The 23,449-nt window shown below is 41.2% G+C and overlaps 1 protein-coding gene across 1 annotated transcript in view; it reads right to left on the reverse strand.

Annotated features, from left to right (window-relative positions):
• LOC136881106 (bone morphogenetic protein 2) overlaps positions 1–23,449 on the reverse strand; it is a 103,790-nt gene that overhangs the window by 34,260 nt on the left and 46,081 nt on the right. The window contains exons 2-4 of the mRNA XM_067153743.2: positions 14,583–14,736; positions 9,363–9,508; positions 6,432–6,771 (exon numbers count right to left, since the gene is read on the reverse strand). Of these exons, the coding sequence (XP_067009844.2) occupies positions 6,432–6,771; positions 9,363–9,508; positions 14,583–14,736 (640 nt within the window). The remainder of the gene's footprint in view (positions 1–6,431; positions 6,772–9,362; positions 9,509–14,582; positions 14,737–23,449) is intronic.

Raw genomic sequence — 23,449 nt, forward strand, 5'->3', positions numbered from 1 at the left:
TCCATACTTCAGTTCCTTAGATTATTATTTGTGGGACTACTTGAAATCCAGAGTGTATCGTAACCAACAAAACCGTTATTAGATCTAAAACAAAGGATCAGAGACGAGGTACGTCAGATAAGTCCAAATACTGAGCGAAGGGCAACAGCCTCGTGAAGATTCACCCTGCTCGTCTCTTGACTCCCAGGTTTCATAAAAGTTCGGTTTGAACAGATCTGCGGGAAAATGAAGCAAAACTCACTGATCACTGTGATTAATATCGTGGAGGTTGAGGACCGATGGGCTGAAGTGCTACTAACGAATGGCACATATTTAAAAGTTACACATTAATACTTTTCTTTGAAAGTTATTCGAGACTTGACTTGTCTGAATACTTGGACGAACTCACCCAACATTTCTGCTACATTTTCCTAAATATAACACCCAGAATATTTCAACAGCCATCATTCTATATAAGGAAGAGGTAATTGGTGACAAAATTTCCTGGCCGCTATCCCCTGTGGTTGGGGGCGGTTCAATATATCCACGGAATTCTCTGTCAGTGGTAAGAGACGAAAAAGGGGATCCAGTGGTGAAAAAGTATTAGTTCCGAGTAGTAATGGTGGTAGGAAGACTTACTGTATGTGTAGCCTCGTGCGAATCCCTTGAATGACCTCACTCGACATTTTTACTTCATTTTCCTGCATAGAATGCCAGGAATGATATTTTAGCGACTATCATTCTCCGCAAAGAGAAGTTAATTGTTGCCAACATTTTTAGCTAATTAATTCAAAAATATTTCGTCAGCGCTGAATAAATACAAAATTGCTGTGTTGGCTTCGATGGTAAAGTGTTCTAGGTAACGCTTGTCGTGATGCACGCTAAACCATGCATCTCGTTAAACCTATGACGGTGAAATTGAGAGTGCTTCAGAATGTCCATTTAATACTTCGTTTATATGGATAGGGTTTGGTGGATGGCAAGAGCTTTAATAACAGACTGTAATTAGTAAAGAACGGACGTTAGGCCCCAAAATCTGAAAATTAGGTAGGATAATGCAGGCATTATCATAGCTAATAAAGGTAAATACTATAGCTAAATGTAATAAATGTAAATTGTGATTAAGATCTTTTCAAAATTAGTACGGTACTTCTCTATTACACGTCTTTACATTTTTATTTTAACACAAATATAATGTTAATTGGTAACGCGACTTTCACTTTCTTTCAGTCCTCTTCGTTAGTTCCTGGAAGGAATGAGTGAGCGAGTCAGACTGGGAAGGTACAAGCCGACCTGTGGGCGTTGTTTATTTCGTCTGGTGTCTCAGGACATTATCTGGTGGGCAAAACTTAAACACTCGTATTCTAGCCGTATCCAGAAGATTCTAGAACTTCATCACCAAGTATATAAAAGCAGGCTCGCTTCGAAGAGAGTGTTGGGTGTTAAGTAGTCAGTTACGAATCGTCGGTGAGAGTTCAGTGTGTGTGTGGAGTGGTCACGTGAGTTAATTTTTCATGTTATTGGTCTTATCTGCAGTCGAACCAAGTGGGTGTAGTGATAACTAGGGAGCGGATTTTTATGTAATTACATATTTTTTGGCGTAAGTTTTAACGCAAGTTACGAAGTTAATTATTCCTACTGTGCATCCCCGAGTGTAAAAACTGAATCTTATTTCACATAAAAACACATATTTTCACATTTTTAAAATGTAAATACATATTTTAAGAAAATCTATAATAAGCACATAAATCGGCAATATTTGTTGATCAATAAAATTTAAAATGCTTCTGTGTTATAAAACAATGCTCATATTTTCATTTTACGATTACGGTATTGTTTCTAACAGTGTATTTAACATAATGTATCTGAATGTTTCGGCTATTTATGGACTTCCCTCCATAAGTTCTAAAACTTGCTGGTCACTGGCAACGTCGTTACATTTAGACAGCGATTTGATTTGCTGCACAAGATGTTTCCTTGCAAGATGTCATTCCAACTCTTTATGAGTCAGGCAATCACGGTGAGATGAGGTGACGTAATTCCATTACGACATGGGAGACTCGGAAGAATATTGTCCCACCATTAGGTAGTGGAATTTCATCACTCCTAAGAGTAAGGTTAGCTGTTCGGGTCCATATATCATTCCCGTAGTCGTGTGATTTTGTATGGATTTACTGTATAAGAAATATTTCCTTCAGTGTCCGCTGCTATTCTTTTTATTGAAACAGTGATTCACCGTAAATGCGTGTGTCGTAACCTGCAAAATAATGCCAAAAGAGAAGTCGAGTACAAGGTCGCGTCTTCAACAATATGTAGTGGAATTTAAAAGCATTTTTACTACCGATGGAAAAGTATTATTTTGCCAACCATGTGGTAAAACAGTACGTGAAGATCAACGTTCTCAAGTAATCCAGCATTTGTCTGGAAATAAGCATACTGCGGCTGCTTCGCGTGTTCGTTCGCGACAATTACTCATAGCTGAACCAGCTACTTCAAATGCAGGCCCATCTAAATATTCCCAGTATTATTTAGATGTGTGCAGAGCATTTGTTTGCGCCGACATTCCTCTGGGTAAAATAAATAATCCGGGACTGAGAAATTTCCTAACAAAGTACATTAATTTTTAGCCTCCAGACGAATCCACATTAAGGAAAAACTATCTCCCAAAATGTTACGAAGAAACTTTACAGAGAATTCGGGCAGTATGTGATAGCGAAAAACTGTGGGTGAGCATTGACGAAACCACTGATTCAAGTGGCAGAAAAGTAGGAAATGATGTAGTTGGTGTGTTGAAGAATGACAAAACTGCTTCTTATTTGCTAGCGTGTAAAGAAATGCTTGCTGCAAACCATGTCACTGTAGCTAGGTTATTCAATGAAGCCATGCACTTACTTTGGCCAAAAGGTATAAAATACGACCATGTATTGCTTTTCCTTACTGACAGTGCAGCTTACATGAAAAAGGCAGCCGAAGGCCTTTCTGTGAGCTTTCCGAAAATGATACACGTAACTTGCGTTGTTCATGCTCTACACAGGTTATGTGAAACTCTGCGGGCTCAGTATCCTCAAGTGGATAAATTAGTGTCTAATGGCAAAAGAGTCTTCGTAAAAGCACCCTCATGAATCGATCTCTTTAAAGAGAAAAACCCGGATCTTGCGCTTCCTCCTCTGCCTATTGTTACGCGGTGGGGTTCCTGGCTTAGCGCTGTGGTATACTACGCAGACAATTTCGAAAGTTTTGCATCCGTTGTGAACGTGCTAGATAAAAACGACACGTCGTCAATTGAGATTCTTCAAGAGATACTAAAAGACAGCTCTTTGAAAAATGATTTGGCGTTTATATCTGCCAATCTAAGCTTCTTGTGTAAAACTATAGACATACTTTAAAAATCCACTAACCTGTTGTCCGAAACAGTGAAGGAAGTGCGCGCTGTTGAAAATAAATTAGATTCACTCCCGGCTTCGCAGGTACAGGGACTGTTAAAGGTCAAATATTAAAATTTGTTGTCCGACTCGTTGGCTGAACGGTCAGCGTACTGGCCTTCGGTTCAGAGGGTCTCGGGTTCGATTCCCCGCCGGGTCGGGGATTTGAACCTTAATTGGTTAATTCCAATGGCAGGGGGCTGGGTGTATGTGTTGTCTTCATCATCATTTCATCCTCATCAAGACGCGCAGGTCGCCTACGGGAGTCAAATAGAAAGACCTGCACCTGGCGAGCCGAACCCGTCCTGGGATATCCCGGCACTAAAAGCCATACGTCATTTCATTTCATCAAACTTTGTTCAGGAAAAACAGAGGATTTCAAACAATGTGCCAAATTTCTACTGTATTAGAGGGTGCTCATATTGGCGAAATTGATGGTGTTATTGTTGGTGACATTCCTCTCTTTAACTATGCTCGTGTGACTTCCTGTGATGTGGAGCGATCGTTTTCGCAGTATAAGGCGTTCTTTAGAGATAATTGGCATGTATTTGTGATGAACAATTTGGAGATGACCTTTGTTGTTCACTGCATTTCTGAGACTACTTCCAGCAACTAATATTCCAGCGTGTGATGGGTGAGTACGAACTGGTACTTTTTCAAAGATGATAGGTTGCTTTTGCCATATTAAAACAAAACATTACGTTTAAAAAATAACCATTCATAATATCTACTCTGGCATATCAAAAATTAATATACCATACAGCACGTTTCCATACACAGACACCATTTTGCCTTAAGGAGCACGTTTGGTAGCACCATATTCGAATACAAAACATTATACTTATTTACTTCTTGAGCGCGAGTAGTTATGTGATATTTAAAGGAAAATAATTTCAATTTTTTATCATATATTTTAAAGTTTTTCAGCACATAAATAATAAATATTTTTCACATTTTTAGCACATAAAAATCCGCTCCCTAGTGATAAACAACGGGCGTGCGTTAGAACCTGGTTGCATAGATCTGCTGTGCGAAATAGGAATGTCCCCTTTGCTCGCTTGCTCCAGTAGGCTCGAATGCTAACGTCACAAACCGGCATGTTGAGCTGATAAGGAGACCTTGCCAGCGTGTCTCCGCCGATTTTATCCAGTTTCAATATAAGTGCAGGACATGGCGAGAACATTCACGGTTCAAACTGCAAGACGCAACACCTACCCAGTTTCGAGAAATTAGATTTTGAATACTGTATTTCGAGATTGCTTCATAACACTAGCAGCACGCGGTACGTTCCCACAGTGAACAGACAGCGCAACGAGCAGGGCGAGCTTGCCGCTTCACAAGTTCGAGATCCACGGATTGAATCTCACCTCCATAAAGCTTTTGTTGGTGTGTTTTAATGTTTAAATTCCTGCGTTAATTTCATTACAAATATATTAAAGATCTGCCCAATAATATGTGCTTAACAATACTGGTTGACTAACATGCGTATCGCCATCTGTTTCTCCTTGGGAAATTGGATTTTATGTACTGAATATATGATCACCTTATTGTTAAACGTTAAATGTTTTCAGAACTACGTGTGTACAGTTATAACTAATCATTACGGGTTTGGTATTGGTGCCTTTGAAATGTGGTGCTGGCAAAGAATGTCAAGAATACCATAGACACAAAGAAGGACGAATGTGTCAATCAAGAATTAATACTGTATTTCGAGATTACTTCATAATGCTAGCAGCACCAGTACGTTCCCACAGTGAACAGACAGCGCAACGAGCAGGAGAAGCTTCCCGCTTCACAAGTTCTAGATCCGTGGATTGAATCTCACCTCCGTAAAGCTTTTGTAGGTGTGTTTTAATGTTAAGTTCCTGCGTTGATTGAGCAACCAACGCGAAATCGGGAGATGTGGGTTCGAATCCTACTGGTGTCCGGTTGGCCATTTTTGTTCTGTACTTAACATCACTTCAACACGTATCAAATGTACGTAATACGATCTAATAGGTTGAAAGTCGGTTTCGATTCGAATAGCTCTTTCTTTGCCGTGCTTCTAGGGGATATTGCAGTTCTTCGGTCACATCACAAGACAACAGGGGGCAACTCGGAAAAAGCTGTAGTTTAGGGAACAGTCAATGGTTAAATACCAAGAGGAACAGCACCAAGAAGATGGGTTGACCATGTGACGGAGGTCATCCACATGTCTGTAAGGAAGATCATACGAGAGACAGAAAATCGACAACAGTGGAAGCAACAACATGTATGAAGTCACGATGATCAGTCATGAACAAAACTATTAGAGAGGGGGGGAGATAACAATATAATTCCCAGTGAATATTGAATTTTCACGACCGCATTGTAATTGAAACCGACTTTCAACTTATTAGGTCGTGTTACGTACATTCAGTACGTGTTGAAGAGCTGTTAAGTACAAAACAAAAATGGCCAACCTGACACCAGTGGGATCCGAACCCACAACCTCCCGATTTCGCGTCGGTTGCTCAATCAACGCAGGAACGCCCGGTTAGGGGCGCGCAGCTGTGAGCTTGCGTTCGGAAGATAATGGGTTCGGACTCCACTGTCGGTAACCCTTAGGAGGGTTTCCCGTGGTTTCCCATTTTTACGCCAGGCTGTACCTCAATTAAGGCTACAGGCGTTTCCTTCCCACTCGTAGCCCTTTTCTATCCCATCCTCACCATAAGACCTGCCTGTGTGTCGGCGCGGAGTAAAGCAGATTGTAAAAGAATAAAAAAGATAGTTTCCGGCGGTTTTTCCATTCTGAAACCAGACAAATGCTCCGGCTGTACCTTTAAGCCATGATCACTACCTACCTAGCCAAACCCAGTGTTGAACCACTAGAAAAGGAAACGAATATTGCGAAGTGCATGGTACAATTCACGTATTACTGCGAAGGGTGGGAAAGACTACGAGCCTTAGCCAAAACGAATGTTACCTCAGTCATCTTTCACCAGAAGGTCTCGCAAGATGTCTTAGCAGTACATTTTCCATCCAGAGTTTTGTGCATAGTACTACACCTACCAGTTTGGTATTGATGCTCAGTACTTGTTGTAGAATCTTCTTTGGAATGGGTCAATGGTTTCTTCGGTTCGTCGTCAAATAAAACGAGAATGGGCTGTTTGCTGTTATGATGTTCATTGCGACGGGCAAAGCGCACATTCACTTCTTCACCAAAGAGCGTGCTGGCTGTGACGATCAGACCGAGGTTAGGTGCTGCTCCTGACGTCCAAGATAAGACCGCCTGCTTGACATTGAATACCTGCCAGCCTGAGGCGTGTGCCCCCACATAATGGACGTTAAGTAGGCGGTGCTCGTCGGGGGCATCTAGACGACTCGAATCCAGTACTTGGTATACGCGGATCTGCGAACCAATAAGAGAGCAAATTTAGACAATAATAATAATAATAATAATAATAATAATAATAATAATAATAATAATAATAATAATAATAGTCTGAAACCCATCCAAACATGACGGTCAATGGGGTAAATATTTATTGAAGTATTTTAATATATAAGTTTTTGTAGAATTACTTTCTGGCAGTATTGTAACTTTCAGGACGTCAAACGTTCGCACTCTGGACATTGCAACATACGCCATGGCTGAAAACTGGCCGAGGTAAATTGAACTCTGTATGATCCAGTGTTTCCCCTTGAGTTTTATTGACCGTGATACAAAATGCCACGCGAATTGTCATTCGCTTCAGCCGTTCTCTCAAATTCGCGGTAACAAATAGCCTAGTGTTTTGAGTATATAGAAGACTAGCTGATGTACCCGTGGTTCGCTGCTGAATTCTACATTGTATACAGAATTCTAGGTTAGCTAGTGTACACGTAGTGAGTAAGATTGTATTAAATTGCAAAGCTCTTAACATTACCCTAGAAACGCGACGGGGAAGTCACCAAACTTTTTTTTTAATGTGAAGACTGGGTCACCTTTCTGTCTGTACTTATAAAATACTAATATGAGACTTGATTTTTATACCAGTCAGGACAAATTATAGCCCATATCGTGTTCAGCTAAAGTTTTGTCTGTCTGCTACAGCTTTGTTTGTTTGTTTGTCCAACCCTTGTCCCGTTTCCCTACGAGGTCGGGTATGAGGTGAGATGAATCTGTCGTGGCGGGTTTTTATGACCGGATGCCCTTCCTGACGTCAACCTCATCAGAGGAGTTAATGAGATGAAATGACTGACGTGATATGTGATAGTAGGGAGAGGGTGAACCCCGGTGCCGGCAGATAGCCTACTCTTGTTGAATAGCACCAAGGGGTCTGCTCAAGACTTAACGTCCCCATCCGACGGACGAATCACAATCAACAGCGTCATATGCCCTCACTCCATATGAGCACTGCGGAGAGGTTTGGAACTTAATCCAGGCTTTTGGCACGCAATCTAGTGATTAGGAATTGTATACCACCACCTCCCCTACCCTGCCGGCCAACATTCCGATGGTGAAAATGTTTTCGACCAACGGGACTCGAACCGGCTAACCTCGGTGTCAGACCGTTTAGACTTCAGCGCCTTAACGATGATGCCCACCAGGCGGGCTTGTCTGTCTGTTACAGCACTGCTGGAAAATGATTGGCGGATTTTCACGAAATTTGGTATTTAAGTTTAGGATAAGGACGAGTACAAACTTAGCTACAGTTTGCTCAGCCAGAGTGGGGGTTTCAGATCAGGCTTTAAACATGAATATTAATGTATCTCTTTTACGGTTGGTTTTATAGGAAAATTGTCATCATCATCATCATCATCATCATCATCATCATCTGTTTACCCTCCAGGTTCGGTTTTTTCCTCGGACTCAGCGAGGGATCCCACCTCTACCGCCTCAAGGGCAGTGTTCTGGAGCTTCAGACTCTTGGTCGGGGGATACAACTGGGGAGAATGACCTGGCGGCCTCACCTGCTATGCTGAACAGGGGCCTTGCGGGGGATGGGGACGATTGGAAGGGATAGACAAGGAAGAGGGAAGGAAGCGGCCGTGACCTTAAGTTAGGTACCATCCCCTCATTTGCCTGGAGGAGAAGTGGGAAACCACGGAAAACCACTTCCAGGATGGCTGAGGTGGGAATCGAACCCACCTCTACTCAGTTGACCTCCCGAGGCTGAGTGGACCCCGTTCCAGCCCTCGTACCACTTTTCAAATTTCGTGGCAGAGCCGGGAATCGAACCCAGACCTCCGGGGGTGGCAGCTAATCACGCGAACCACTACACCACAGAGGCGGACTAGGAAAATTGTTCAAGACAAAATTGGTTAAGAATATTATTTAAACACTTTTTTGCTCCCTTTTATCGTTAAAGCCCTGGTTTGTGGAAGTTTCATTCGAACAGTCAAAAGCTAACACTGTGGAGAATTGCCATGCTATGGATATCATCCTGGCAACGTTTAAAGGTTTTGTACATATGTCTGTAGTCTATTTTGTTAATATTAACATGATACTTGGCTTTTACATTGGAAGGAAGAGACGAAATCGAGAGCAGCAATAATGCACCAAAGATGAAACTGCTAAGGGCCACTGAGCGCCAGGAAGCGAGTACTTCACGACTCAGTCGAATGCCCATCCGGAGCAACTTGTGGGGTGGACAAAAACGTAATCCTGCACGTGCCAAGTGATGCCTATGGACGACGGGTACAACAACTAGTTAATGTATATTTTTCACATATTTCCGTTTTAAAGGCCTCAATATAAATAAATGAATACGAGTTCACTGACTATCCTACATGTTTTAGATAGGAAATTACGTCATCCCTTTTCCAATCCTTGCCTTCTACTTCGAATTTCGAAGTATTTTTGGTAGATTTTTCAAAATTTTGCATAATTTTTAATGGTTTCTCCGTACATTTATTAAATATTGCATTTATATTATAAATCCAAGTATTTATGGGTCCATAACTACGTTAATTAATGAAACAATGTACATAATAATTGGTCGTTCCATGTTTACTCACTAAATAGTTTGGTGATGAGAAGACAGAGGAGGGACGCGTACGTGCCGATGATCGCATTCTGTAAAGGTGAAGTTCTGCTTCCAGAATCTTTTCATTCTCACTCAGACCTGAGATGTTAAAAAAGAAGAACTGCGTTTTCGAGTTATCTGTAAAAGAAAAAAGGAACATAATAGCAAGAGAAAACAGTAACATCTAATACCTACTTCTGTTAATTATTAATCCCTCTACTAGTATCAGTAGTTGGTACTTGTTTCTATGTGTATGTGCTTTATGAATCAAATGCTATATACACAGCCAATCAGTGGCGGCACTTGAATTTTGGTGTTGGGGGTTCACACATGTAATTTCAAGGATGTAGAATATTGGTAAAGCGTTTCCCTACTCGAGATAAAATGAACATAAAAACAGGCTTTAAGGATAACATAAACTCCCACCTAAGCCAAAAATGGAATTCGATGACTTTGCTGCTGAATATTTGTAGCGAAACTGAAGTTCAGGCTTGAATACTCTACATCTCCAAGATCGGTTCTGAGAAACAATCTGAGAAACATTCTGAGAAACAAGCGGAATTCCAAAAGCATTGATTTGTAGTTTTTCTAATGGAAGACTTAAACATTTTGTTTCTAGAGAACACTATCGCTGTTTTCCACCATTAAAGAGCACGTTTCAGGCTTTTGCCGTTACAGACGTATTCATATTAACGCCGGTTTTAACGAATGAACCACAGGAAAGCAATCTTAAAGCTACTACTGAGAACAATTTTCTTAGCAATACTTCGACTAAACCCACCCACCCTTTTAAGTGTTAATAAAGCAGAGACGAACTTTCGTTTTGTTCCGCTGGTTTGGAAGAAAAGGATAGTGGGAGTATGAGAAAGAAAGAAAGAAAGAAATAAAGAAAGAGTGTGTGACAGAGAAGGAAATTCTACATTTACCTTGTACCACGCCTGCTGCTGTTCTAGCAGCTTTTGCTGGTTCACTCGTCAGAATGAACCACCCGGCTGGACTGGCCAGAGCTCTCTTATGTTCTAAGTGAAGAAAGCCGAATAACCACCAATACCCTAACTGATTTTACCCTTAGGATAAGAATGATTAAGAAAATAAGCGGCTTCTTTGTGGCAGAGGTTCAGTGAACCATTGAGCCTAATGAAAAGCCGTGCCTGCAGACAAGTCACATTCAGTGATCACCTGCTTCAATTGTAATGGCCAACGCGTAACCCATGAAGCCTTCTGCATACATATCACTGTCGCGGGTAAAAGGAGAGAGTTATCTTAGTTAGGAAATTGATGGTTGTCAGCTTTTGGGCCAAGTGACAGTACTTCTGAAACAGTGCAGTTTATGAATTATTCGCGTCTTGTTATGGCGAAGGTGCATCGCGGGTGGACAAATGGAATCATTGTTCGAAATCGGCGTGCGAAATGCGGAGCACCACGTCCCATTGATCTGCGTAGTGAACGACGGCTATGAAGTACGTTAAGGCCGACCGACGCGCTGCAGTGGAGCAGCTCATCCTCAGAATGAACACGGGGCCAAAAGGACAGTTCAGCGAACCCTTCTTAATACAGATTTATTAAAAAAGGATGACGGAAATTATCACCTGCTTCCGAGCCTGTGTAACTGCCCTTCGTGATACGCACGGCGATTTATGTCAATATTAGCTGATAAAATAATGTGACTCGATTTACAGTATATTAACAACGGAGTTCCCATAGACAATTCAAGCCACAAGAATCTGTTACAATAAACTGTTTCTGTCTTGTGGTGGAGATTGCTGTTTCAAGGGGAAATGTAACTAGATATTTATCCCATCCTAATTCGAATTGAATGTAAAGGAAGAAGATGATGAAGATGAAGAAGAAGAAGTGGTCATTGAAAAACTTTGTAGTTTGCGTAGTCGCCGCCGGTAGGCTTGTGATATTTTATAGTTTGTTACAAAATAGTGACCTCGCAGCAAGAGAAAGCGTTTTGTGTGATGTAATTTGCACGAATAGGAGCTGCTGTAAAAGCGCAGATACCCTTTCAAACGCAATTTAACACGCGCCCACCGCATAGAACTGCTCATCACATTGGGTGCAACATTTCGAATCCACTGGATGTTTGTGCCTACGGAATGTCAGCCTACCAGGATCGTCCGTCCTGGAAAGCATGATTCCCCGATGTTGTTCTGGTCTCCGCGATCACCTGATTTTATGATTTATTTTTGTAGAAATAAGCCAAGAATGTTGTATGTACTTCCCCATTATCGCAACAACTGGACGATCCGAAAAACCGCATCTCTGGTACAGTGGAAGAGAACCGAGGATATGCTCGGCCGTGTCAAGGAAGAAAGGGATTATCGGTGTGCTCATATTCATCGCTTGTACTGTCCATATGAAACATAATAACAGCAACAATTTTCATGTCAGTTGATTCACTGGCACGTAAATGAACTCGTATGGGACAAAATTCTGGCACATCGGAGTCTCTGAAAACCGTAAAAGTAGCAAATCCAGTAACATTTTAATAACAGTAACGGTGCCTATGGCGGTGAGAACGTAATGCACACGGACGGACATGAAACTTATGAACAATAAACTTATGCAGATCTCTATCATTGAGTACCATTGCGGATCGTGTACGTCTGTCCAATAAAGAATAAATCAGCTTTACTTTTGCACCATCCTTTCTGAATAACCCTGTATATGGGGCTACGAAGCAAACGAATGGTCACTGCGCTTGTAATGGCGAGTGTGCATTGGCGGAAAAGTCTTGAATTTACACGACAAGATCGGAAACAGACCTCTGCTGAATGGCGATGGGTTGGGTTCCCTTCTCCGATGAGTCCCATTTTCTGCTTCATCGAACGTGTGGACGTTGGCGAGAAATAGCATAGAACTATTACCCAGCAACCGTTACTGGAAGAACACAAGCTGGCAGCGACAGCATTATGGTCTTAGAAGGAACATTTCGTGGCTTTGTCTGGCACCACTCATCCATGTCGAAACCACTCCCGATCTATTTTGATATGAATCCATCTTTGCACATTTCATAAACTCTTGCTTGGGGTGGATGAGTTCTTCCAACAAGGCAGTGAGACGTCACACGGTTAGGAATGTCCGACAGCGGTTGAAAGAGCACGACGAAGACTCCCAGTACTTCCATTTCCCCCATTTCCCCCATTTCCCCAGACTTCATCCCTATAGAGAATTTGTGGGACCACTTAGATCGCTGTGTTCGCTCTCTGGAATCTCCAGCATCTGTGGCATGCACTACATGCAGCGTGGCTCTAGATACTATAAACCCACCAGCATCTTCTCCGAGTCATTCCCAACCCGTGTAACTGCCCTTCGTGCTACGCACGGCGATTTATGTAAATATTAGCTGATACAATAATGTGATTCGATTTATATTAACAACGGAATTCCCATGAACAATTCAAGCCACGCGAATTTGTTACAATAAAATGTTTCTGTCTTGTGGTGGAGTTTGCTGTTTTAAGGGGAAACGTTACTTGATCCTAATTCGAATCGGATGCAAAGGAAGAAGAAGTGGTCATTGGAAAATGAGGGTATCAGTAGAAGAAAGAAAATGGCCACAAAGGGAGTTAAATTGAGAAACTACTTTCACCCCCTGTGTAATAAAGTCCAACGACCGCTTGAATAAAGATTAACAGTGATGTGTTCGATACTAGTGAGCTACAATGGAGCAAACGCACATATGTACTTCCTCCACGAATACACTGAGTGGCGGAGCGTGATTATCGCGAGAGTTGCCGAATGTTTCCGATGAATAGCGAAGTAACGTAAATAACGAACGACCAGGCGAGTTGGTCGTACGATTAGGGGGGCGCGGCTGTGAGCTTGCATCCGGGAGATAGTGGGTTCGAACCCCACTGTCGGCAGCACTGAAGATGGTTTTCCGTGGTTTTCCATTTTCACACCAGGCAAATGCTGGGGCTGTACCTTAATTAAGGCCAAGGCTGCTTCCTTCCCAATCCTAGGACTTTCCTATCCCTTCGTCGCCATAAGACCTATCTGTGTCGGTGCGACGTAAAGGCAATTGCAAAAGAAAAGTAATAATAACGAACGCTCGGGTCATAGGAGAACGAGCGGTATTGATTGAATGCTCCTCTAGTAGTAGTAGTAGTAGTAGGTAAAGTACTAATTAAGCGTCCAGATGAATGTTGATGATGGTAGACAGCTTATGCTAAGATAATGCAGGATTTATTTGTATGTCTACCCGTCAGTCCCATTTCTTGGTACGAGGTAGGGGATGAGAGAAGGAAATTCTACGTTCTACATGCCATATTATTTACGGCCGGATCAACGTCGTCGATATGCAAGGGCAACACTGGATGAGGTGACTGGAGGTGTGTAGTTATTCTGTACATGCAGAGGGTTAATTTTATTCTGATCTTATCAATATTATCAAAACTTTGTCCGGCTCCATGACTAAATGGTTAGCGTGCTGGCCTTTGGTCACAGGGGTCCCGAGTTCGATTACAGGCAGGGTCGGGAATTTTAATCATCATTGGTTAATTTCCCTGACATGGGGCTGGATGTATGTGTTGTCTTCTTCATCATTTCATCGTCATCACGACTCGTAGGTCGCCTACGGGCGTCAAATCGAAAGACCTGCACCTGGCGAGCCAAACATGTCCTCGGACACTCCCGGCACTAAAAGCCACTATGCCATTTTTTGGGTCAAAACTTGAACATCCTTAACAATTTTCATTAACTTTGATATTTAGCATTTTCTTGTGCCCAATATAATCCACGGTAAAGCACGTAAATTATAAACCGACAGAAGAAAAAGCATTAATAGGAGCAGGGTCAAGAGGTTTAAAATATGCGATAAATAAATTAATATTCTAATAATACAAGACAAGCTGGTTATGATTCGGGTAGGGAAGTTCAAAATATCCGATAATAAAGAAATAGTCTAAAAAGAACAAGACAAGCTGAATATGAGCAGGATCAAGAAGTTCAAAATATCCGATAAATAAATAAATACATAAATAAATAAAAAATATATAAATAAATAAATAAATAAATAAATAAATAAATACATGCATACATATTCTAAAACAACAGGGCATGGACAAAAAAGTAGGCGCCTAACATTTGTTACGCTCTGCTGAAAAAACATTTTCAACAAAACGTTGGAATTCAGTGATTGCGTCTTATGACGTGTTAATTTTCAGTTTTTATAATGAGACATTAATTGAATACATTGACTGACCTCTTTCTATGAAACTCCGAACAACCTTGGCGTTGTATGGTGTTCTGCCGTGCGTGACGCCACCTGGGTCCGCGATGGTGTTGTACAGCTCTATCATGAATTGTGGTGCTACCTCTGCATGGTGGTCACCCTCCGGTGCGGCAAAACCAAACACCTAAACACATCACAATACAGCTGAAAACTTCATTTCCTCACTATATCTACAAAATAATGTCACTATCATAATTATGTGGACCGATTTCTATTAGTTGCATGAACTGCGAATCTCCTATTTACGAAGTAATACGCGGTATATGAATTCGTTTCGGTGCGTAATTGTTTAATATGGACTAAGGATGAGCTATTTACTCTAATTAATACTATCTGATGATGCAGGTCATTAAACGTTTTTAATGTCCAATGTAGTGACAGTACAACACAACGATATTGATGATTGGAAATATCAAAGGAAATATGAAAGACGTTTTTAAGGCTATATTGCTTTAATTTCATGAATGTATTGATGTTTCGATCTATCGAGCGGAGTAGCCGCGCATGTTAACGCACCACGACTATGGAGCCAAGCTCCGAATTCGGAAGATGAGTGGATTCGACCTCCACCGTCGACTGTCCTAAGAATGGTTTTCTGTGGTTTCCCATTTTCACATTCAGACGAATGCCGGGACAGTTCCTATGCATAGGCCACATCCGATTCCTTCCACCTCCTAAACCAGTGGTTTCCAACCTGGGGACGTTCGCCCCCAAGTGGGCGATTTGGGTTATCAGGGGGGCAATAAATAACTGGGGGGGGGCGATTTGGGGGGATGAGTATTCAAAGGGGGAAAATTAAAATAGTACTGTGCAGTAGAAGTTCCCGGGTAGCACGAGTCACAGGTTATTTTCAGCCGACCAATTCACTGCACTCACCCCTCTCCACAGTCCCCACCTGTTGTTGCTCAGCGCGGCCGACTGGAGAATCAACCCGTTCCCCCTCCGGCCATCACAACACACTTGCCATTGACCTACATTCGTCTTCAGTTTCAACTAGCCTTTTTGTGCCTCACCATGAGTTTTTGTGCGTGTATTTTCTGTTTCCATGCGTTTGTTTTGAAGTGTAGAAGTTCATGCTCAATGGATTAAAAAAGAAGTGTCGTCAATACTCAGCTGAGTATTTAAAATGAGGTTTTATCGCGTTCCCGCAAAATGTGCAGTTTCCACATTGTCTTTTGAGCGATAACACATTTACTAGTAAAGGAGCCATGAAGCCTTCCTGAATGAAAGATAATTTATCAAGTGATAAAGTGAGTAAAGAACTTAGTTATTTTCAACACCTCAAAGCTAAAGCTGATAAACGGCCTGATGTGAGTGAATTATTTAAAAAAAAAAAAAACGAGCAACCGATCTCGACAACGGCATACTTGCTTCTTACGAGGTGTCTTTATTGATCGCTGAATGTGGTAAACCTCACATAGTTGGCGAAACTCTTGTTTCACCGGCTACCAAAAAAATGTTGAAATCATGCTAGGCGAGGGCCCTAATAATAAGTCAATCGGTTCCTTTGAGCAACAATACTCGTTCTAGGCGAATTGACGAAATGGCCACTGACGTTGAATCCAAACTCACCCATAGGTTGAAAAACTAAATTTACATTGCAGATTGATGAATCAACTGTGATTGATTACAAAACACTTTTATTAGCATATGTGAGGTTTATCATTGAACAAAAGGAAATTTCCGAGGAAATGTTGTTTGCTAGAACTTTGATCACTGATACGAAGGGATCATAGATTTTTGAAGTGGTGCAAGATTATTTTGAGGAAAAAGAGATTTCCCTAACAAACGTGAGCGCTTGCGCAACAGACGGTGCTCCTGCCATGTCAGGTCGTCATGCTGGGTTTCTGGCTCACCTTAAGAAAGAAGTGCCAGAGGTCATTACTATTCACTGTGTCATTCATCATCAACACTTAGCTGCGAAAAAATTGAGTGATGTCCTGCATGAAACCCTACAACTGGTTATTACTGGTGTCAACAATATCAAAGCTAATTCCCTCAATGACCGTCTGTTCGGACAATTTTGCCATGAAAATGGTGACGAATTCGAACGCTTGCTTCTACATACGACCGTGAGGTGGGTTTCCAAAGGAAACTGTTTGCGCCGTTTCTTCGAATTATTTGATACGGTTACTGAGTTTCTCGACACGTCTGATACTGTTTTAAGTGAGAATTTGAAGCAACGCACTTTGGAACTTGCGTGCTTTACAGATATTTTGCAAAAAAATAACGAAGTCAGTATAAGGCTGCAAGGAAGCAAGATGAACCTTATTAAGGCCAAAGGAATTATTTCATCATTCATCGCCAAGTTTGATATTCACAACGTAAATATTGGCCGTAAAGAGTTGATTCAGTTTCCGACCCTTAAAAGGTATTCATTGTCAGATAACGAGAGCTCCCAGAACACAAAGTCCTAATTTTTACTGATCAACTTGACCAGTTAAAAACTGACATGGAATCAAGATTTGAAGGTTTGACCAAGTTACAAATTCCAGATTGGATTCTAGATCTCGTTTGAAGCTGTGGATAAGCTTGATAACTCTTTGCCGACGGAGTTTCTGGATCTGAAGTATGACTGTGAAGCGAACATTATTTCCAAAGAGAGCGGTTGAGTTAGCCTGAGTGAAGCTTATGGACACTTATCCACAACTGTGGGGAAAACCTGAACCACTTCTCATCTCGTTCCCGTCAACATACTTAGTTGAAAAAGGATTTAGTTCTGTTGTCCAGCTCCTCACAAAACAAAGTTGGACATATGCCTCAAAGAAGACTTGCACCTGAACTTGGCGAACATAAAGCCGGATATTCAAGCTTTAACTGAAATCCACCAAGCATAAAGCAGCCATGGAGAAGGTAAAATAAAACAATAACGAGGTTTTCAAACTTTCATTTATTTTTTTCAAATTGTAACTGTCACCTTTTTCAATTTCTCCAGATTCCAATTTAAGAATGAAAACATGTAATCCTGTTTTTTAAATATACGTCAATGATCTTAGTTTATTATTTCACTTCTTTGTTCTTGAAAATCTTTGTAAAAATGCACATTTTACTTTTTCTATTTTTTAAGAGTGACCGGATAAAACTCGTTTGGTTGTTTTTATAAACGGTAATAAATTGTTTAAAAAAATAAAACTGCTTTTTTATTTACACTTTACTTCAAATTAAAATTAGGCATACAATGAAAATGAAAAGGGGGCGATAGTGTTAGTGAACCTCCAGAAAGGGGAGATGGGCCACAAAAGGTTGGGAACCATTGCCCTAAACCAATTTCATTCACCATCATTTAATGTTCATTAGCTTCTCAACTGAGGTTGGTGTTAGGAAGGCCACCCGGCCGTAAAATTATGCCAGATACTTCCTTCTCATCTCATACATTAATATTTCGATCTGTTGTTTTAAATACGGTGTAGATCTGTGTAGGCTGGAATGAGCCTGTACAAGGAATATTGAGATAAATGCACCATAAAAGCAAGCGTGAAAATTTCAATAATATTAATTTGTCAATATCATGCTCGGGCTATGTGGTAAAGCATGACTTTACATCCCCCCAGCAACATTTGTGAACTCGTGCCAGAATGCATTTCTATCAAGTTGACAGGATCAGTACGAAGCACAGAGTTCATCCATGAAAAAGAACATAAGACTCTACAATTTATTGTGAGTAGTTTCTCTTTTTATCTCTCTGTCTTTCTTTTTAATTCCACTGGCCTCTCGAGCAAGGAAAGCATCTCTACAATAGTATGGAGTTCCTTGTCTGGCAGGAACTGCAGTTCACTTGCCGGTTATTTTAATACAAGTGGATTATAGTAGTTACCACGTAGTGGTGGAACTAGTAATTGTGTTAAGCAATTCACTGTGTAGGGGATCTAGTGGACATAAACTAATAAACGTACCAACCCTGTCTGTAGTTTAATTAGAGAGTGTTGGCCTGCGGATTTCAAAACCACTGGGTAAAACCTGTCAGAGAACGTCGGATTATATCAACAACAGTAGAGTTTTGTTCTCTTTGCCGTCTCTTTGAGAAACGGAACGTCGAAACTGACATCCAGGCAACCTAAATAATATTGAATAAAATAAGTTGCACATAGTAGCTGAAGTCATGCCATTATTATTATTATTATTATTATTATTATTATTATTATTATTATTATTATTATTATTATTAGTAATAGTAGTAGTAGTAGTAGTAGTAGTAGTAGTAGTAATAATTAGTCGGTGTCTGCTTGCTATATTATTTACATCATCTTAGAACATATACTTCGTCGCCATAAGTCCTATCTGTGTCGGTGCGACGTAAAACAAATAGCAAAAATATATATAATTTTCATTGTTGCTGTAGATTCACTTAAAATTGTAAGAAATACGTTCGGTTACCCTGTGCCTGTGTATGATACAGTAAAGGGAGTTAATTTTGGCCTTCGTCCGCAGCTGAGTGCAGTCTGCGCCGGGTCAATTCTATGCCGGCTGCCTGTAAAAAGATAAGACAGTTCCTCCACTCATGGCCGCACACGGACAGTCGTTTGCAGCTACGGGATTCTCAGAAAGACTGACTTGGTGGTTTTCCTAACTAAATTCAACATAGGTCATTACCAAGACGTCAGTAGGAATGTAGCGATTGAAAGCAATGTTTTCATATAAAATACTCGATCAAATGAAAAACCGCACACTTTCTCACTTTCAACGAACAGTACTACGGTGCCGATCTAACAGTCCAAAGTTCCAGAGCTGGAACAACCAGGTCGCAGACTGCCATGAACACTCCTCTGTCATTATTCCGTTAAATATGCACATTACTCATTCCAATCAGTGCCTCAGAGTAGGGGTTGAATAGCTCGAATGCTATGATGCTATTTTTTTTCTATTTGCTTAACGTCGCACCGACACAGATATGTCTTATGGCAACGATGGGTTAGGAAAGGCCTAGGAAGTGGAAGGAAGCGGCCGTGGCCTTAATTAAGGCACAGTCCCGGCACTTGCCTGGTGTGAAAATGGGAAACCACGGAAAACCATTTTCAGGGCTGCCGACAGTGGGGCTCGAACCCACTATCTCCCGATTACTGGATACTGGTGAATGCTATGATGAACCAGTGTGTTACGTTCCTGCAGTATCAGAAAATGTATGAACCAGAGGAATGGCATGCTAAAGAAGAAAGTTTCCCAACTCCCCAGCTATTTCCCGCCAATGTTCAGTCAGGCTGTTATATTAAAGTATTTGGTTATACTCGGTACGCAGTAGTAATCCCATCTATCGGAGTTGAGCGGCACCATAAGAAACGAAGAACATCACAACAAACAGTGGTCAATGTAAAGTATTATTGTTGATCAGTGTTAAGCGCTTTGGATATTGTAGGCCTTCTGAAATACCACTCTTATCATAATCGGTACAGTAAAACTGAATGAAACATAAATGATCGGAAATTGTATTGTCTAAAACTTTTGTTATGTAGTACCGTACTTTTCTATAGCACCAATAACATAGGTACCGGTATTTAAAATTAAATTTTTTGCGCCTTCCCCTAAACTACCATTTCATCTCGGGGAAGCTAAAAATTATTTACAGCCTAGACAGTAGTTTCTTATCCCCGATTCTGTATAGCGGTTTTCATTAAATTCTGTTAACACATTTTCTCGTGGCTCGGCGTTGATATGGACTTAGCAACAAAAATACAAATTCATTAATATCTGTGTTATCAGAGCCGGTACGGTAAAAATGTATAAGACATAAATGACTGGATAGGACCGCTAATAATATAAATATTGGATAATTAAATTTAAAGCCTTCCCCTAAACTACCATTTCACTCAGTGTGAATAAAATACTTTATAGCCTAGATTGTAGCGGCTTATCCCCCGACTTTACATACCGATTTTCATTAAATTCTCTTCAGCCGTTTTCTCTTGATGCATGTACATAGGCCCTACATACATACATACATACATACATACATACATACATACATACATACAGACAGACAGACAGACAGACAGACAGACAGACAGACAGACAGACAGACAGACAGACAGACAGACAGAAATTACGGAAAAGTAAAAAGTACATTTTTTTGTTACTATGGACATGACCGATACAGAAATACCATTCTTTTCAAATTCTGAGCAATGCACAGACAAAACTCTTATTTCATATATATAGATTACATTTCAGGCCTTCCCCTAAACCACCATTTCACTCAGTGCGAATAACATTTTTGATAGCCTAGATTATAGCGACCTATTCCCCGACTTTGCATACCAATTTTCGTAAAGATACGACCACTAATAAAATACATATTTGACCATTAAATTTTAGCCTTTCCCCTAAACTACCATTTTTCTCCGCGTGAATAGCCCATATTGTAGTGAATTATTTCACATCTTTGTCTAGCTATTTTCATTAAGACACGACCACTAATAACATAAATATTTGAGAATTAAATTTCAGGCCTTCCCCTAAACTACCATTTCACTCAGCGTGATTAAAATAATTTATAGCCTAGATTGTAGCGGTTCATCACCCGACTTTACATTTCGATTTTCATTAAATTCTCTTCAGCCGTTTTCTCGTGATGCGTGTACATACATACATACATACATACATACATACATACATACATACAGACAGACAGACAGACAGACAGACAGAAATTACGGAAAAGTAAAAAATGCATTTTCTTGTTACTGTGGACATGACCGATACATAAATACCATTCTTTTCAAATTCTGAGCAATGTATAGACAAAACTCTTATTTTATATATATATAGATGTATACGATAACAAGGTTAGGCCTATATTTGTAGAACAGGAGATTTTTAGAAAAATTCTTTGCGAATCATTCCTACATAGGAATACGTTACGAAAATCTATTTTTAACTTAAAGAATAGGAAATCAAAAACAATGGAATTCTTAAGCGACTGAGCAAGTTGACCATGCGGTTAGGATCGCGCAGTTGTGAGCTTGCATTCGGGGGAGATAGTGGTTCGAATCTCACTGTCGGCAGTCATGAAAATGGTTTTCCGTGGTTTCCCATTTTCACACCAGGCAAAGGCCGGGACTGTACCTTAATTAAGGCCAAAGCCGCCATCTTCCCAATCCTATCTCTTTCCCATCTTTCCGTCGCTGAAAACCTTCGATGTGTTAGTGCGACGTCACACAAGTAGAAAAAAGCGAATATGTAATATTCTGACGAAGGAAGAATTTTTTAGGAATATTAGATACCGCAATAATAACTATATTGGATTTGCCCGACTCCTTGGCTGAATGCTCAGCGTCGAGGCTTTTGGTTGAGAATCCCTGTTTTGATCCCCGGCTGGGTTGGGGGTATTAATTGAGCCTGGTTAATTCCTTGATTAGGTGTTAGTGTTTGCCCCTTTACAGTCGTATACACACAACACACCACACTCCCAACCAGCACGGAAACACACCATTATGAATACATCCCAGCACATAGGGTTGGCGTCAGGAGAGGTATCGCCGTAAAACAGGAAAACAGCATCGAATCCATATGTGTGACACACTTTGCACCCAGAACACCACCAGGATGTGGCAAAACGAGTAGAAAAAGAATGATACTGGTTTTGCGTTCTACAAAATACATTTACTGTTTTCTGAGACGACGAGTTGCCAGCATTTTGGCCAGCAAGAGTTCTTTATGTTTAACATTAAATCTACCAACACGAGGCTAGTATGTTTGAGCTCCTTCAAATTTCACCGAATCGAGCTAGGATCGAACCTATTAACATTAGCACCGGGCGAGTTGGCCGTGCGCGTAGAGGCGCGTGGCTGTGAGCTTGCATGCGGGAGATAGTAGGTTCGAATCCCACTATCGGCAGCCCTGAAGATGGTTTTTCGTGGTTTCCCATTTTCACACCAGGCAAATGCTGGGGCTGTACCTTAATTAAGGCTACGGCCGCTTCCTTCCAACTCCTAGGCCTTTCCTATCCCATCGTCGCCATAAGACCTATCTGTGTCGGTGCGACGTAAAGCCCCGAGCAAAAAATTAACATTAGCTAAGAAGGCCAGCGCTCTACCACCTTACTCAGCACGACGGAAATTTTAGAACATAGCCTATTCATAAAATAATCTCTGCATCACTTCTACAGGGAACAGATGTTTAAAAAACACTCTATAAAACATATGAAGGGTGAAACTGAAACCCTACAGAATGTATATGATTCAAGAATATACACTTATGTCCATAAAAAACCAGAACATTTTGAAAGACTAGAGATAGGAAGTTCATATCCACAGGACATGTGCATGAGTATGTTATGAAGAAATGATTAACAATTGAACCATGTCGGCCCTCAGGTTCAAGGTCTACATCGATATCTCGGCACACCACCACCGACTGGTAAAATGTGCCTGCGAGATAGTAGGTTCGAACCCCACTGTCGGCAGCCCTGAAAATGGTTTTCCGTGGTTTCCCATTTTCACACCAAGCAAATGCTGGGGCTGTACCTTAATTAAGGCACGGCCGCTTCCTTCCCACTCCTAGCCCTTTCCTGTCCCATCGTCGCCGTAAGACCTATCTGTGTCGGTGCGACGTAAAACAACTAGAAAAAAAATGTGCCTGCGGCTGTCGTTGTTGCTATGAACCGAAGGTAGTGGATCAGTGTGACATGAGCAGACGTGCAGGATGCCTCGGAGACGTATGCGAGAACCATACCGTCAAATGAGTGCGTTTGGCATGAGAGAACATGATGCATCCATCCGGGAAATTGCTGCTCGTGTGGGACGAAGTGTGTCGGCAGTGCAACGGGTGTGTACAGAACGGTTCACAGAAGGCCGTAGAACACGACGAGATGGATCTGGCCGCACCACCTAGACCACCCCCCGAGA

Source organism: Anabrus simplex, chromosome 9 (genome assembly GCF_040414725.1).
Source record: "Anabrus simplex isolate iqAnaSimp1 chromosome 9, ASM4041472v1, whole genome shotgun sequence".
NCBI classification, from domain to species: domain Eukaryota; kingdom Metazoa; phylum Arthropoda; class Insecta; order Orthoptera; family Tettigoniidae; genus Anabrus; species Anabrus simplex.